The 17,075-nt window shown below is 37.1% G+C and overlaps 1 protein-coding gene across 5 annotated transcripts in view; it reads right to left on the minus strand.

Annotated features, from left to right (window-relative positions):
• Positions 1–17,075, minus strand: part of ENPP2 (ectonucleotide pyrophosphatase/phosphodiesterase 2) — a 108,810-nt gene that overhangs the window by 48,906 nt on the left and 42,829 nt on the right. For all 5 annotated transcript variants that reach the window (XM_077167546.1, XM_077167543.1, XM_077167542.1 and 2 more), the window contains exons 3-8: positions 16,429–16,584; positions 12,380–12,505; positions 10,326–10,386; positions 7,021–7,118; positions 6,678–6,757; positions 5,789–5,908 (exon numbers count right to left, since the gene is read on the minus strand). In XM_077167546.1, the coding sequence (XP_077023661.1) occupies positions 5,789–5,908; positions 6,678–6,757; positions 7,021–7,118; positions 10,326–10,386; positions 12,380–12,505; positions 16,429–16,584 (641 nt within the window). The remainder of the gene's footprint in view (positions 1–5,788; positions 5,909–6,677; positions 6,758–7,020; positions 7,119–10,325; positions 10,387–12,379; positions 12,506–16,428; positions 16,585–17,075) is intronic.

Below are 17,075 nucleotides of genomic sequence, written 5' to 3' on the forward strand. Positions count from 1 at the left end.
TGAGGTTTTGGGGGGAAGGGGAGGCGTGGCACGGGATATGGACCAACCAGGCTGCTTTCCAGGTGTGAGGGCCTGATGAGGTGAATAATGAAGCTGCTAACTTGTGGCCTGGGGTCCATGGGACTAAGAAGAGGGAGTCCTGTTTTTGTTTTGATAAATCTTCACACACATACAGTCTGTGTACGTGGTATACAATCGATGGCTCACAATATCATCACATAGTTGTGTATTCATCACCATGATCGTTTTTTAGAACATCACTCCACAAAAATAAAGAAAAAGAAAAACTCATACATACCACATACCCCTTATCTCTACCTCTCATTGACCACTAGTGTTTCCATCTATCTACCCAATTTATTTTACCCTTTGTCCCCCCTTTATTTATTTTTACCCATATTTTTTACCCATTTGTCTATACCCTGTATATAAGGAGCATCAGACATCACTATCACACAATCACATTGTAAAAATTGTATCTTTGTATAATCATCTTCAAGAATCAAGGCTACTGGAACAGTTTCAGGTACTTCCCTCCAGTCACTCCAATACACCGTAAACTAAAAAGGGGATATCTATGTAATGTGTAAGAATAACCTCCAAGATAACCTCTTGACTCTGTTTGAAATCTCTCAGCCACTGAAAACTTATTTGGTCTCGTTTCTCTCCTCCCCCTTTTGATCAAGAAGGCTTTCTCAATCCTTGATGCTGGGTCCTGGCTTATCCCAGGCTTTCTGTCCTACACTGCCAGGGAGATTTACACCCCTGGGAGTCATGTCCTACATAGGACGGAGGGCAGTGAGTTCACCCACTGAGTTGGCTTAGAGAGAGAGGCCAAATATGAGCAACAGAAGAAGTTCTCTAGGGGCGACTCTTAGGCCTAATTTTAAGTAGGCTTAGCCTATCCTTTGCAGGAATAAGTTTCATAGGTACAAACCCCAAGATAAACGGCTCTGCCTATTGATTTGGTTCCCCATTGCTTGTGAGAATATCAGAGATTCTCAAATAGGGAAGTTGAATATTTCTTCCTTTCTCCTCATTCCCTCAAAGGGGCTTTGCAAATATTTCTTTATTCACTACCCAAATCACTCTGCGATTTACTGGCGCATCACACTAACCTAGGCAAACCAACAAAATCTCACACCCTATTCAAGATTCAATGTATTTATGGTATTCAACTAAATTGACCATACAAGTTAAATTAGGAAATGCACTACCCAAAATATAAATTTTTATCAAATAAACATCTCTCCCTTTAGTTTCAGGAGCCCTGTTCTTATACAAACCTTAAGGTGGCACAAGCAAGGCATGCCTCAGAGGGGGTACAAAAAACAGTAGTGGAGGACTATATGTTCCAGGTTCTGGGTTAGCGCCTGCGAATACAGGGATAAATAAATCAAGTTGCTACACCCCCATGGGCTCACAGTCTAAAGCAGCATGTGAATAATTTCAGAAGAATGTGATCAGATTTATGTTAGAAATAATGTGAAACTCCAATGGGAGGTCATTAGAGGGTATATCCTGAGGCCACTTAAGGTATATGACTACTGAAATTTATGACTATGTGTCTCATAGGCAAAGGCAAAGGACCAGGGACAGGTGAGTTGATCTTATCTTGGATACATTGAGATACAGTAAAAAAGAAAAAAAAAGACATTTATAATATATTGATATAAAGATATAGTAAAAAAAAAGAAAAGAAAAAGTACAGGTTTATAACAGCATATGGAAAAGAAAGAACAGAATAAAGAAAAATTAGAAATTTTCCCAAAAAGAAAGTATATCACTGGCTTACAGCTACCCAGGTAATAAATATACAAGAAGAAAACTAAGCAATGAGTTGACTTCCCACCAAACCAATTCCTTTTGCCTTGAAGTTCACCCACATTCTAACTTTATTCTTTTCTTTGTGTCTCTTTCTTGCATAGGCCATCTTTCCTGAATTTTTATGCTGCAGCAATTCACACTGCATCACCAATACTGGCAGAAAGTAACTTTGGTCAAGCAACGTGGAAAGTGATTAGAAAATATAAACTCTGCCTAGAAATGCCTTATTTAAGAAGCTGAGACTTAACATCAAGGGATTGAGAGAAACTTCTCGACCAAAAGGGGGAAGAGTAAAATGAGACTAAGTGTCAATGGCTGAGAGATTCCAAACAGAGTCGAGAGGTTATCCTGGAGGTTATTCTTACGCATTAAGTAGACATCACCTTGCTATTCAAGATGTAGTGGAGAGGCTGGAGGGAACTGCCTGAAAATGCAGAGCTGTGTTCCAGTAACCATGTTTCTTGATGATGATTGAACAATGATATAGCTTTCACAATGAGACTCTGTGAATGTGAAAACCTTGTGTCTGATGCTCCTTTTATCTACCATATCAACAGACGAGTAGAATATATGGAATAAAAATAAATAATAGGAGGAACAAATGTTAAAATAAATCTAGTTTGAAATGCTAGTGATAAATGAAAGCGAGAGGTAAGGGGTATGGTATGTATAATCTTTATTTTTTTGTTATCGTTTTATTTCTTTTTCTGTTGTCTTTTTATTTCTTTTCTAAATTGATGCAAATGTTCTAAGAAATGATGAATATGCAACTATGTGATGATATTAAGAATTACTGATTATATACATAAAATGGAATGATATATTAATGTTTTTGTTTGTTGTTAATTTTTTTTAATTAATAAAAAAAAGAAAAAGAAGCCCTCACTTTAGAGGATTTGAAGCATGGCCTGTATCGGACTTGTTTCTCAAATCTCCACATTTAGAGTTCCATTCATTCTCCACAGTATTGGGTCAAGATTTAAACTGAAGAGGGAACATCCGACTTGAGATATCATAGAACCAGAAATTGAAATTTCATAACAGAGGAAATCTTCAAAGAAACAAACACACTTAAGGACCTGCATTAAAAAACATGCATGCGGGAGTTCAGTGGTCAAATTCTCACCAGCCATGTGGGAGACCTGGGTTCAATTTCCGACCCATGCACATGGCAAAAACAAACAAACAAGCAAAAAAAAAGAAAAAGAAAAAAATTTCAACGAATGTTGCTGCAATAATGGGACATTCACATGGAAAAAGAATGAAATATGACCCCCACCATACAGCATACAAAAAAAAAAAAAAGCATGCATTCTGAAGATTAGCAAAATAAAAACACAGCTAATGTGGCTCTATGAGAGGAAACGATAAAAATATTTTCCAATGGACATTGACAAATAAACGCCTCATCCTATCAGATTTTAAGCTGAGAGAGGAAGTGGCTCTTATTACCATTTAATCTGACCCCCGAGTTATTTAGCCAAATGTCTCGCATGGTTTAAGCACTCAATAAAAATACATTGAGTTTAATTTAATTTCCACTCTCAGATTTTATAAATATTTCCTCTACTCCAATTAATTTTTTCACTGATGAATTTGTGAAATGTACAACCATCCATGTGTATCATCTAAATGCTCAGGGACGATTATGAAGGCCCATCTTTTCTTATAGAATGTGCTTTTTCTGGCCACATGCCCCTCCTCTTTGCCAAATTTCAAAAATACATATATTTTTAAATTATAGATACCACACACGCTTGGAATTCTTACGGTGGTCATCTTGTTCAATATGATCGACAGAAACACAAATCGGCTTCACCACAAGTCTTGGTAAGCATTAGGAGAGTACTAAATTTGGTTAAATGTGTCAACTTTGAGAGTTAGTGAGGAACAGGCAAACAGAGCTGAAACAGAGGCCTTGCTTCAGCAAGCCAGTTAACAGCATCCCTTGGCTCCTTTCTGCGGAAGTTAATTAACATGTGGACTCATCTTCTGAGTCACGCTAACCCAGAGGAAACCCAATGTCAACACTCGGTGTAAGGTGATCCAATTTGATAAAATTACTGTTTCTCTGTATATCCTTTGTGGTTCTTCAGGCAAGTTGGCTTTCATGAGAAAATTAATATAAAAGACCAAATAGCAATGGCCTGAAAGAGCTTTCATTTCCATAATTTTTATTTAGTCTTAAAATGCTCCTCTACCATAAACTGTGTTTGTGAAATCCACCCTGTAAACAAATTTCACTTACGGTCCCAGCCTGGACCCTCACAGACTTCTGGGAGTCAAGCCTGAATAAAGACAGCAGAGGCAGAAACCTCCGTTATAAAGAAGTATTGCTGCAGACAGACAAGGAGCCTCCTAATGTTTAACTTAAAAAAAAAAAAAAAAAAAAAAAAGCCCCTGCTTTGTCCTCACAGGCTGATTTTATCTAGCATGCAGTAGGATCACAACAGACTTCTCAAAGAGCGATAATTTCAGAGGAAAATAGAAATGTTTTTTTCTTTCTTTGTATTCCTTATTCTAACCATAAGCAGTAACAAACATTTCCAGGTACAGAATCATTTAGGGGCAGAAAATACATGGAAGGTAGACACTTCCTACTTCTTATGCCATGGCAGATATCAAAGGTATCTCAGTCCTCTTTCCTAAGTAGAGCTCCCGGGAGCCACTCCCACTGAACAACAGTGGGCAGGAATTGGAGAGGCTGGAGGGAAGTACCTGAAACTGTTGAGCTGTGTTCCAGTAGACCTGATTCTTAAAGATGACTGTATAACTAACTATATGGCTTTTACAATGTGGCCATATGATCGCAAAAACCTTGTATCTGATGCTGCTTTTATACAGAGTATGGACGGATGAGTAAATAGATAAGGAAAATTAATCAATTAATAGAGGGGATACATGGTTTAAAAAAAAAAGGGTAGATTGAAATACCAGTGGTCAATGAGAGGGAGGGGTAAGGGGTAATGGATGTACAAGTTTTTTCTTTTTTCTTTTTATTTCTTTCCCTGGAGTGATGTAAACAGTCTAAAAAAATGACCATGGCCATGAATATACAACTATGTGAGGATACTGTGAGCCACTGATTGTAAACTTTGGATGGACTTTGTGTGTGAAGATTTCTCAATTAAAAAAAAAAGAAGAGTTGGCATGAGATGCAACCATTTGCCATCTTTCTTCTACATGGTTCTGGGGACCATATGTTCTGACCAGGGTCCTGGGCTCTTTGCACATTCAAAAAGCCACGGCTTTCGGCTACTGCTTTGCTCGGGTCTGACCAGAGCAAGCCGCCTCCCATACACGCAGCCACCGGAAGAAGTGTACAGAGACAGCCAGTTACTATTTATTTCTGCCAATCAGTTGATCTGAGGTAAGCAGGGTGATTAATTTCAAAGCATTAATCTGCTGTTTCAGAATCAACATAGGATTCCATTCTATTTAACCTCCATAATTTTTAAAATATTAAATAGAATTTATTAATCTACTGTGGGTTTCAGCAAGTTTCTATTTCTGTTCAGTATGGCACCTGGGTCAAAATCTTAGGGTTATCATTGACTTCTCTTTTATACTGTGCCCCAAGGCTGATCAATCAATAAGATTTGACTATGTATTTCTTCTTAAAATGTTTCTGAAATTCACCCCCATGCCACCATTTCCACCAAAGTCAGCCTAGTATGAACTCACCTTATACTTTTATAATCATAATCTTACACACATACACATATGTATGTCACATGTATAAGTACTCATATGTATAAACATGTAAACATGTGTTCATATAACTATATACACCGTACACATATATAGCACATATATATAAAACACCAAAAGACAGAAATCACCAACTATGAAGAAACCATATGCATTTTTAACACCATAGGCAATAAATTCAGGGATGAAATGTTTCAATGCACACACACACGTGCACACACACACACACACCAAAAACTGCAAAACTTACTGGTTGACCTCCCCACCACCTGTGGTTGAATTTCTCTCGTCCTCGAAGATGGAAAGTGGCATCAAATACGGGATCATACATTGAATTGCCAACAATTCCATGTGATTCTGGATAGAGACCCTTTGTGTAAAAGCAGATTTATTGTTACAATTAAAACACACTAAATACCACATATTATTTCTATTATGTTTCCTTACCATAGAAGGTTTCATAGTACTTCTAATTTCCAAAACTACACAACAGATAGAAACTTTACTATGTGTCTCTCATGAATGTTCCTATGGCACTAATTATAAGCCTTCTGAGAAACTTAAAATGACTATGAGAAATTCAATATTTGGGTTTCTTTAATTGTTGAAACTTAACATACAACATTTTATCACTATAAGTTAACTTTCTGTTTGAAATCTATATATTTGTCTCCAAAGATGCTTCTATTTTAATATGCATTTCCTTCTTCTAAGTCCTCTTTTTCCCCCAAACAACCAAAAATTAATAATAATGATAAAATAATATACATTATGATTAACGACAAAAACAAGGTAGAATTAGGAGTACCTAAAAATTAAAACACAGCAGCCCCGAAGTCAACATTTTTATTTGCATACCGAGAAAATAAATGATGAACTCTTTGGTATTTGAGAAGGGTTTAAAGTATTTTTTCAGGCAGAACTGCCCCAGTAAAAAGGCTTCAGTTTTAAAAGTTGCAATGAAGTTGGGTCACCCACAGAGTTGTAAAAAGCATGTGCCATGAACAACTGATGCAGATAAGATGGAAAACAGATTTCCTTTGAACTCTAAGGAACATGTTTTAAAAGTTTCCCCCTTTAAGTCATTCCAGGATGAAATCAGGCCTTCAAACATGAAGTATCATTTGAAAAGGACTTACAGTGGCCAAAGTGTATAGGTTTGGGAAGGTTTTCGTTGGGTACACAGGCCTCATGTAGGGAGAATGTGTGCCACAGGACCCTGGAAATAGAAGTTTAGGTATTAGAACAAGTGAATCAACAGGAATCCTTCATGTATGGAAATCTATTTTACAAACCATCAGAGACATGGGTTACCATTACTTTTGTATTTCATATAGAAACATCTGCACATTATGTGTAGCTCTTCCAATAAGAAAATGCAGATAGAGCAATGTGTCAATAGAGCTCAAAGCGCATGGCAGGGTGGTTGCTGTATAGAGATCATGGTTACAGGTAAGACCACGGAGCATGAAAAAGACTTACTTAGTTTCTCAATGTTCGGCATGACCTTACTGCCTTTCTTCATGTAGGACGCACGGAAACCATCCACCGAGAAGATGACCAACGGAGGGCGAACAAACCTAAACAGTAACACATTGAACTTAAGAAAACACTATTGCCACAGACTTTCTATCATGCCTGGTCATCCTCAATAAGTGGGACCAATAATTTTCACAATGAAGCATCAAGGGAAGACACCTGCGTATGCCTGGACTTCCAGACATAATATTTGAGGTTACTAATGATCGAGACCAGAGAATGGCCAGAGAATGGACTTGATTACAGAAGGTCCATCCTAACCTACCTCCTCCACTGCTGCCTCCTACCTTGTGATCAAGGTTTTCACAACGTAGCGAATGATTACAGTTTCCTAGAATATATATTCTCTTACTTACCATCTGGCAAACTCATATTTCTCCTTAGAAACTAAGCTCAAGGTTTCCTCTGCTATAATGTTGATTATTCACTCTTCTGAATCCCTTTAAGACATTAACGCCTATCTCTTCATGACTCACATTACATGATATTGCAATGATCTGTTGTTAGGGATTGAATCATGTCCCCACAAAGGCGTGTCCTAATCTTTGGTGCTGTGGATGCGTAACCAGGATCTTCAGAAATCATGTTAGGATGAGGCCAGACTGAAAGAGGGTGGACCTTGATGCATTTTGACTGGAGTCTTTAACAGCAAAGAAATCTAGATACAGAAGTCAGAGTAGGAGACAGAAGGGGACAAATGGCCGTGTAGATTGAGGCAGAAATTGAGTCCTGGATTGCCAGCGGAGCCATCCTAGAACCATACAGATTTCTGAGAAAGCATGGTCTTGTTGACACCTTGAATTTAGACCTCTAGCTTTCAAAACTGTGAGACAAAAAAATTCCTTTTGTTTAAACCAACCATCTGTGCTACTTTGTTACAGCAGCCCTGGCAAAGGAAAAAAACATCTATTAACATGTTTCTCTTTCCCACAAGTTCCAAAGCACAGTTTGTGTCTTATTCATCTTTCAATTTTGTGGATCCCTAATAAGGGTTCAATAAATATTTATTAAGTATATGAATGAATGAATATGAAATAAATAGCAGTAGTACTCCTATCACTAGATTTAAGCACCGGCAAAAAAACATCCTTTTAAGTTTAATTATATATAATTTCAAAATTAATTTAAACTACAATATCTAAAAAGCATTATCAATAAAAGACCATCTAGCCAGGCCAGAATCTAATGAAATAAGCCCTTTATTATATTCTTTAAGACACAGTTGTTCAATCAGACTTGAGAATACTAATATATGTGCAAAATTACTTCTAATGGTTAGAAGACAATTCAGCAAGTATAGGCTTGAGATTATTTGAAGTTACATAATAAACAGCATATTTTAAATGAGTCATATATAAAACACGTACAAAAATACTATATAAGGGCTCATTATAAGCATTACTATGTCATTTAACAGGACTTCTACCATTGGGACTATTTTTTCCTCAAAAAAAATTTTTTTTTCTACTGAACACATATAGACTTTTAAGGTGTGACCATGTGATTGTGGAAACCTTTTGACTGACATTTCTTGTGCTGGTTTGAACCTGTTGTGGACCCCAGAAAAGCCACATCCTTTAAACCTCATTCAATATTGCTGGGTGGGAGCTTTTTGATTATTCCCATGGAGATGTGACCCACTCAATTGTGGGTGATAACTTTTGATTAGATGGTTTCCATGCAGATGTGTCTCCACCCATTCAAAGTGGGGTTGCTTACTGGAGCTCTTTAAGAAGGAACCAATTTGAAAAAAGCCCCATTTTGGTGCTCTAAAAGGCATCAGACCCATGATAATCAACAGAGCCCACGCAACCAGAGATCTTTGGAGATGAAAATGAAAAAGGAAGCTCCCACCACCCCCATCCCCCCAGGGAGCTTCATGAAATAAGAATTTGGGAGAGAATGCCAGAGAACACAGCCATGTGCGTGCCCTTCCAGCTGAGAGAGAAACCCTGAACTTCATTGGCCTTTCTTGTGTGAAGGTAACCTCTTGTTGGTACCTTAATTTGGACATTTTCATAGTCTTGCCTTAATTAGGACATTTTCATGGCCTCAGAACCGTAAATTTGCAACTTACTAAATTCCCCTTTTTAAAACTGTTCTGTTTCTGGTATATCACATTCCAGCAGCTTGCAAACTAGAGAACACTCCTTTTATCCAGTGTATGGACATATGAGTAAGAAAAAAAAAGACAAAAAAATAAATAAATGAGAGGGGGGATATGGGATGTTTTGGGTGCTCTTTTTCACTTTTATTTTTCCTTTTATTCTTATTTTTATTTTTTTGGAGTAACGAAAATGTTCAAAAATCAATCGTGTTGATGAATGCGCAGCCATATAATGATACATAGATCACTGATGATACACTTTGGGTGACTATGGTCTGTGACTATGTAATATATCTCTATAAAATTGGAAAAAAATGAACACATTTTAAAAAGTCACTAATTATTTTTCATCCTATTCTTCAGATACAATTCCAAAGAAGTACAAGGGACTCGCTGAAATTAAAAAGGAGAAAGAAAATAAAGACAATATCTACATTTTTGTGTCCCAGGCTATGATAAAACAAAAATACATTAAAAAAAAAAAAAACATGAGTGAAAGCACATTTGCTAAAAATACATTTTCTGTGAGGCATTTTAATGGCCCATGAATTTTCAACAATTTCCTGGAAGGCATAATAAGTGCCTTATGCTGGTCACAATTGGGCTGTGGGATGTCACACAAGTTTGGCTGTACCCCAAAAAAGAGTGTTTCCAATGCTTCTTCAAGTTTCAGCAGCATTTAGTAGAAGTTAGCATCTTGGGTGATATTTTTTAGATGTTAATATCATCCTATCCCCTACCTACACCCCGCCCCTCCAAAAATAAAAATAAAAAAAATAAAAGGAGTACCTCCAGAAAAATATTCGGGGAGGAGGGACAGGAGGTGGAGTTACTATCAGAAAAGTTTCTTTCTCAGTGATAACCACACACACTTTGCAAAATCTTCAGCTAAGGTGAAGGAAATATTCAGACTCCAATATGTTCTTAGGTGACAGGAGAAGATAAAATCTGATCGTTATTTCAAGATGTACTTCCTAGCTTTTGACTGTGAATGATTCATAAGTAAAAAAAAAAAAAAAAAAAAAAGTCTGCCATCTTAAAAGCAGTTGGGTTTTACATTGTTTCTAACCATTTACTGTGATATTTTAAGTTTACCAACTACTGCATAAAGCTTCAAGACATTCATATAAATTACACTTACCCTGCAGGGCATTCTGGGGCTTTTATTTCCTCACAGTCATCATCAACCCAGTGTGAGTATCCTATAAGGAGAAACAGGTAAGTTTATTGGTGAATCGGATTATAAACGATACATATATCTTTGAAGATTCCTGGGCCCTTGTCATGGCTGATACTTACTGGGCTTATGGGACATTATTTAAAGAGAAATTGGGAAATGAAACCTAAGGTCTGGTTTGGCTTAGTAAAACATACCCATACATGGCAGGAAAGCTAAAATTTAATAACCCCAAGTGGTGTTTATGTGAACCTTCAGAGTCTAAATGGTTTGTAGATTAAAACACCAGTGGTGTCAGTGAACAAAATTTTATGTTTGCATCCCTGCAGAAATAAACTGTTTGGTCATCAGATGGAACATTCTTTTCTCTGCCACTGAACATCTCAAAATCATAGAAACTTCCCTTTGCTAGAGGAAACAAAAAAGGCCTAAAATACACAGGAATAATAGTAGGAAGATTACAGTAGAGAGATTATCTGTGTGCAAGCCTTGACTTCTGGAATAAAAACCAATCCTATCTTTCATTTTTATTCCCTACCAAAATCTGAGAGCATAAACCCAAGTCTTCCCTGAGAACAGAAAAGGGCTCATGTCTCCCTTTGGGAAAATGAAAATTATTTTTTAAAAAAACTGTCTCAAATTGCTGTAGGGCAAGTGAAAATCAGGTCTTGAATGGAAGGAAAATGTGTGACCAGCACTTTGGAGAAATGGCTCCTATGTAAAGAGTACTGGAAATCTGCCATGGTCAATACAACTCTAACTACCGATGAGTAACTACTAAGCACCCTTCCCACACATGTGAAAACCCAGGGCACACACAGGGGCCTCACAAAAGCACTTGGACTAGAATTTAAAACAGTAAAAGCCGATGAACACCTCGTGATTCAATGACAGATGGTACCTAGAACTTCTCTTTCTCTTTATTTTTCCTTCAACTTTGTGGTTTATTGATACATCTACTATACAGGTAAGTAAGAAATAAACTAAATTCTTAGTAAATTTTATGCCTTCTTAACAATTACAACAACGGCTTAGGTGGGGGAAAATTTCCAAATGCATGATTATATAATGTCCTCTTGCCACAATTCAACACTGGACATATTTCAGAGTTGACTTGCTTTCTTCCTGAAATCTTTTAACAGAAATTCTTCTTACATGTTCCATATCACTTTGCAGTGTCACAGGCAGGCAGAAGGACATAATTTAGAAACTAACAGGTGTCTTTACAAACTTTACATACTGATCCTTGGGTTAACCTTTATTAGTGGGAACCAGGATAATTTAAACTCTTTAAAGACCGAAACTGCCTCTTTAACATGTAGTCCTTTGACTATTTATTAATTACTAGGATAAAGGTATCATATTCTACAATCAGCCATAGAAGGTTAACACATAGGTATGCATGGCTTTGGGTCTAGTAGGAGCTGTTGGTGCCCTGATCCCCTTTATCAGCAAGTGTCCCCATCCTCAGGCTGCTGCCAGGACCTCAGCTAGCAGCTTCAATTCCCTGGGTACAAAAGCCATGCCCTCTTGCCTCAAGAGTAATAGCTCTGGATTTCATTTTCAAAAGGCCACTGTGGAGCTGGCCAAGGTGACTCTTCATCTGAGAAAACATCCTTTTCCCTGCCCCCTTTCCTGTCTTCCTTTCCCTGCTCCCTTCCATGGTTTCTCTGCAGAGTGCTACCTCAATAAGAATTTCGCACAATATCTACACCACATCCCTGTCTCAGGCTCTGCTTCTCGGAAACCCAACCTATCATCAAGACAGGGTGTATTTAAAAGACTCTTCATTATCATCTATCAAAATATGGAATTTTGGTTTATTTCCTTGTTATTTCAGATCAATGAAATGTGGGGTAGCAAAACTAAGAAACAAGGACCAGAAATTAAATAGTACAACTAATTTCCCCCTCCCAAGACCATATCCAGGGTGCTCTATCCACTTCACCCAGAATCTCTTGGAGCATGTCCAGTTTTGTTATTTTCTCAAAGCACAAACCTATCAGAGGAACACATACCTTTGCAAACCACTTGGTAATTAGTACAGCAGTCCCCCTTGGCCAAGCAGTCCTCTGAGCAATGACAGGCATTTTCTTCATTTCTTACTTCTCCACATCTGTCCTTAGTACACTCCCAGCCACGAGCTGAAATCATCACAATAAGCCACTTTCACTGCTGCACGCAAACCAAATAAAAGAGGCCGCAATTGGCCACAACAAGGCTTGCCAACCTTAAGAGCTAAAATCCCACATCGTTTAATCTGCTTGTGAAATGTGAGTTGGCGTGCGGCCTAGATATTTGGAGGACTTACAAATAAGACGAATTTGTAATTTTTCGAATCAGAGTACAAAGTGTAATTGGATTTCTTTGGGGAAAAAGAGCCCAGAAAGGCAAAAAAAAAAAAAGAAAAAAGAAAAAGTAACCTTATCATTCTTGAATTGTTCCAAAGGACCCCCCAAAACCTTCTGTATTTCAGGTTTGTGATAAGGGAAGCTGTCATGATAGGGATAAAACATGTAGAGCACAGTTCTTTTATTTTCAGCAGTAGCTTGACTTTATTTTAATCACTTGGTTTAAATACAAATGACAGGGCAAATAAATTGTCTCTACCTGTTACAAAATACACCCAAAGGTGAAAGTCCTAAACAGATGGGAAGGATATAAAGAGGCATTAGACACTAACAATTCCTACCCAAATACTGCCCAAAATGTGGTCCTCATTACAATGACAGGTCAAGGTCTTCATTTTCAAGGCCAGTAAATGGCTTGCAGATTTCTGTTTGAGCATACCTGCTTGCCCGCGCAGGGCTCAAACTCACCAAGAGGATACATTCAGAAAAAGCAACATTTTTATGGAAGTGCTACATTTGTTCTGTTTTGCATTTTGTATTTGCTTCCATAAACCATAAGCTCCATGGCAGGAATCATCACATCTCTCTCTTCACCTTTTATCTGCCATGTCTAAGACTGTGCCTAAAACATGCTGGGTACTCAATATCTATTAAGTAATAATTCAAATTTCTCATGGGAATAAAACGTGATCCCTGAAATTCAGGATTGTTATACTGAGGAACTTCAGTTAATTCCTTCATCCAATAAATAACCATGTAATGTCTCCCATGTTCTAGGTGTTGAGGATGTACCAAAGCGTAAGACAGACAAGTTCCCTGCCATTACGGAACTTGCATTCCTATTGGGAAAGACTGGCCAGACACCAAGAAAACCAATAAAATTCCCAGTACCGTGAAGGAAGTAACAGGATGGCAGTGATAGAGTGATGAGGTTGGGGATATTACTCAAGGGAGGATGGGCAAGGAAGGCTTTTCTAAGCTGAAGGAACCACGACAGCTCAGGTTTTTCTCTCTTAAAACATGTCAGAGATGAAAAGCAGTGATTTTAGAAAGCAATGCTTCTCTTGGTAACAAATATTCCAAGAGATGCAACTATAGGATGACTAAATGCAGAAAGAAATATCAGTTGCCATGCATAAATGTTCTCCTCCTCTCTGCATTAATATTCATTCTTTTAGGATTAATTACCTTTGCATTCCAATCCTATTCTCTGATGAGAGTAGGGTTTTAACATCTCCTATTTCTATACCCTTCTCTTCCCGAGCAGATAAAATGTTTGAAATTCCTTTATCCAGGACCTACTATGCACAACAGCTAACATTTTTGCAATTTTCCAAAGTTAGCAATGTAGCGATTTTCCAATTTTCCAAGGTTATTCTGACTGACAGAGATCATGGGCATTTTTTCCAAAATCATGGGTGATTCTATCCACCAATATTCTTTACTTCTCTGCTAATTCCACATGAATATCTCTTTACTTATGAAATAGTATCACTTTCACCTAGCTACATTTATTGAGGACCAACTCTGTGTAAAAATGGAAAAAATGAAATTCAGGGTTCAGAACACTAGTAAAGCCTAAGTCAGTTTAGTTAGATTCACAGGAATGAATATAAAAATATTTTTTATTGATGATCAAAATATGAAAGTAATAACAACCCTGAGAAAATAAGTTGATCTATCAGATCAGAAAAGAATTTTTAAAAATGAGAGTATCCAATGCTGGCAAAGGGGTGGTGAAAGGCTCTTGTACCCTTCAGTAGAAAAATAAGTTTCCAGAAATATAATTTTGTAATACATATTAAAAAGTTTTGAATGCATATTTACTTTGACCCCAATATACCACTCCTAGGAATTTATTTTAAGGAGAATAGACAAAAGTATTAACATGCATGGTTAAGAATCATTGTTACACTATTTACAATAGCAAAATATTGAGAAAAATATAAATATCAATAAATTATTCAATGAATTAGGTATGTCTGTTCAACACAATATTATGGAGCCATTCAAAAGGATGGCATGTATAAATGCAGATAAATATAGATATAACCCCATACATAGATACACACACACACACCTTATACACACAAATACATATATGTATACACACATATACACAATATTCATAGAGCGCAGTCAGAGAATTATATCAAAATACTGATTGTGCTTACTTTGGAGAGTGCTTGCATCAAGACAGTAGAATCTTAGAGACTTGTTTTGCTCCTTCAACATATCATTATTACTTGATATTTGGTTCTTTACTATTCATATAGAAAGATTAATTTCTAAAATGTCTTTATAGTCCATTTCTACTAAACAGGAAAAGAAAGGCATGAACTACATTCAAAGAGAGCTAAGCTAGAGTTAGTGATCCAGTAAAGCTTACAGTAAAGCCAGGAAGTCAGAGGGTTGAGATGACATGTCTGAGATAAGATAAGATGCTCAAGGCACACAGAATATTTGTTAAGTTCTTTGGTGCCAAGCAAATACAGACTGCTGGTTTGAAATATTTTTAGAGCCAAAGAACTCTGCTGGGGCATCTGTTCCATCCATATATATTCAGTTCACAATGTCCTCAGCTCTTAAGTTTGTAGAGCCACAACTAAAAAGTTTGGGAGAAGCTTTTTTAGGAAAGTGATTCAAAAAAATGGCTAAATGTTAGAAAATGTATTATGTAAAAAACAACCTCATAAAGCTCTTCTTATTTTGGGTTAAAAAAGAAAAAGAAATTGAACTATTAAAAGAGTTCATGACACTTTTCATACAAATCAAGGGCTTTCTTTAGTAGAGGAAAATAATGTGTATTATTTTCTAATGGTATAAAGATCATACTAATAACAATGATATGAGTTAGTATCATGAAACAATCATCTAACCATAAGAGTCCTAAAGCAAGTAATAACTTGTCAAGGGAGCTGTAGAACTCTGCATCTAGTGGTCTTAAGAACAGAGCTGATTATTGTATTTCATAATAGTTTGAATGTGGTTTTGCCCAAAGGCCTGGTGGACACCCTACAAGGTATCTCAAAAATTCTGTCTAATCCATTCTAAACTGTCAGCCTTTGAAAATAGGGTAGAATGCAAACTACCCCAAAAGTGCTTCTTCTCAACTCACATACAGAAACTCGTATATACAAATGACTATTCCAATGTAGGAGAAATGTAAAAAAAGATCAGGAAGATTTTAGAGGATGATTGCAGAACCAACCAGAGTATGCAATCTCGAGTAGAATTCCACAACAATTTTTCACTTGCCCAGAGGGGAGAGGATATTAGAGTAGCACTATATGACAGGACAAAATCAAAGAAATGCTACAAACTGAGTAGGCAAGCAAAAAAACAAAAACAAACCATAAGTCATCAATATTTAAATTGTGTACACAATTTCAGCCCATGTGCCATAACAGTGAATGTGCCATAACAGTGAATGTGGGAGTTGACAGCAAGAAATGGAAAAGATTGGGGAGAATGGGGGAAAGCAGCCACACATATTTTTGAAATCAGCAAATAATGACAGCAACTGCAAAGAAATTTCTTTGGGCGAACATGGCATGAACAACAACAGTCAGACTCACAGGGTATGCTCAATATGCAATCGACAAACATTCAAGAAACAAAACTAGTATCTGCAGTTTGGATAGCCAAACCAGTGACAACAGCAGGGAGTCTTTACACCATCTACTTGAGGCTAGAGAGAACTAAAAATTACATACCTGTCTTCAAACAATGTTCATCAAAGTCATGGCAGCAACTGCTATAGCTCTTACACAAGTTGTCACATCTACAATTAGGAGGTTCAAGCTCTTGAAGTTCATAGCATCTGCCCTTGCAAGATCCAGAGGTTAGGATCCAGGCTGAGTCTGATAACACTACAAGGAACAAGAGGCAAAGACAATGAATAGGCTTGGCAGTGGGTGATGTCACCTTGGGGAAGCAGTACAGTGGGGTGATGCAGGCAGACATGGGTTTACAAAACCAGCTCTATCACCTCCTAGCTTTGGACTTTGGGTAGATTACTTACCTTCCTTGTGTTATGTTTCCTCATCTGAAAAGTGAGGGACAAGTAAAAGTAACCTTAAATTGTAATGAGGATTATATGGAACAATTCATGAAAAACACTTAGCAGGTATCAGGCATACAGAAAATGTAACACATGTTGGCTATTGGTTGTGTTACTATTAACTATTATTACCACAAAACTGTGGATCCATAGTGTCTTTGTGGATATTAATGATGACAACGGAGACCAGTACTTTGATCTATTCTTTAGAAGCAAGAGTTCATTTGCCTCTTTGAAAATCCATAGCCTTTTGTAAGGAAAATTGGGCCCATGTGTTATAACCGTTTGAGCATACGGGAT

This window comes from Tamandua tetradactyla, chromosome 6, assembly GCF_023851605.1.
Source record: "Tamandua tetradactyla isolate mTamTet1 chromosome 6, mTamTet1.pri, whole genome shotgun sequence".
Lineage (NCBI taxonomy): Eukaryota > Metazoa > Chordata > Mammalia > Pilosa > Myrmecophagidae > Tamandua > Tamandua tetradactyla.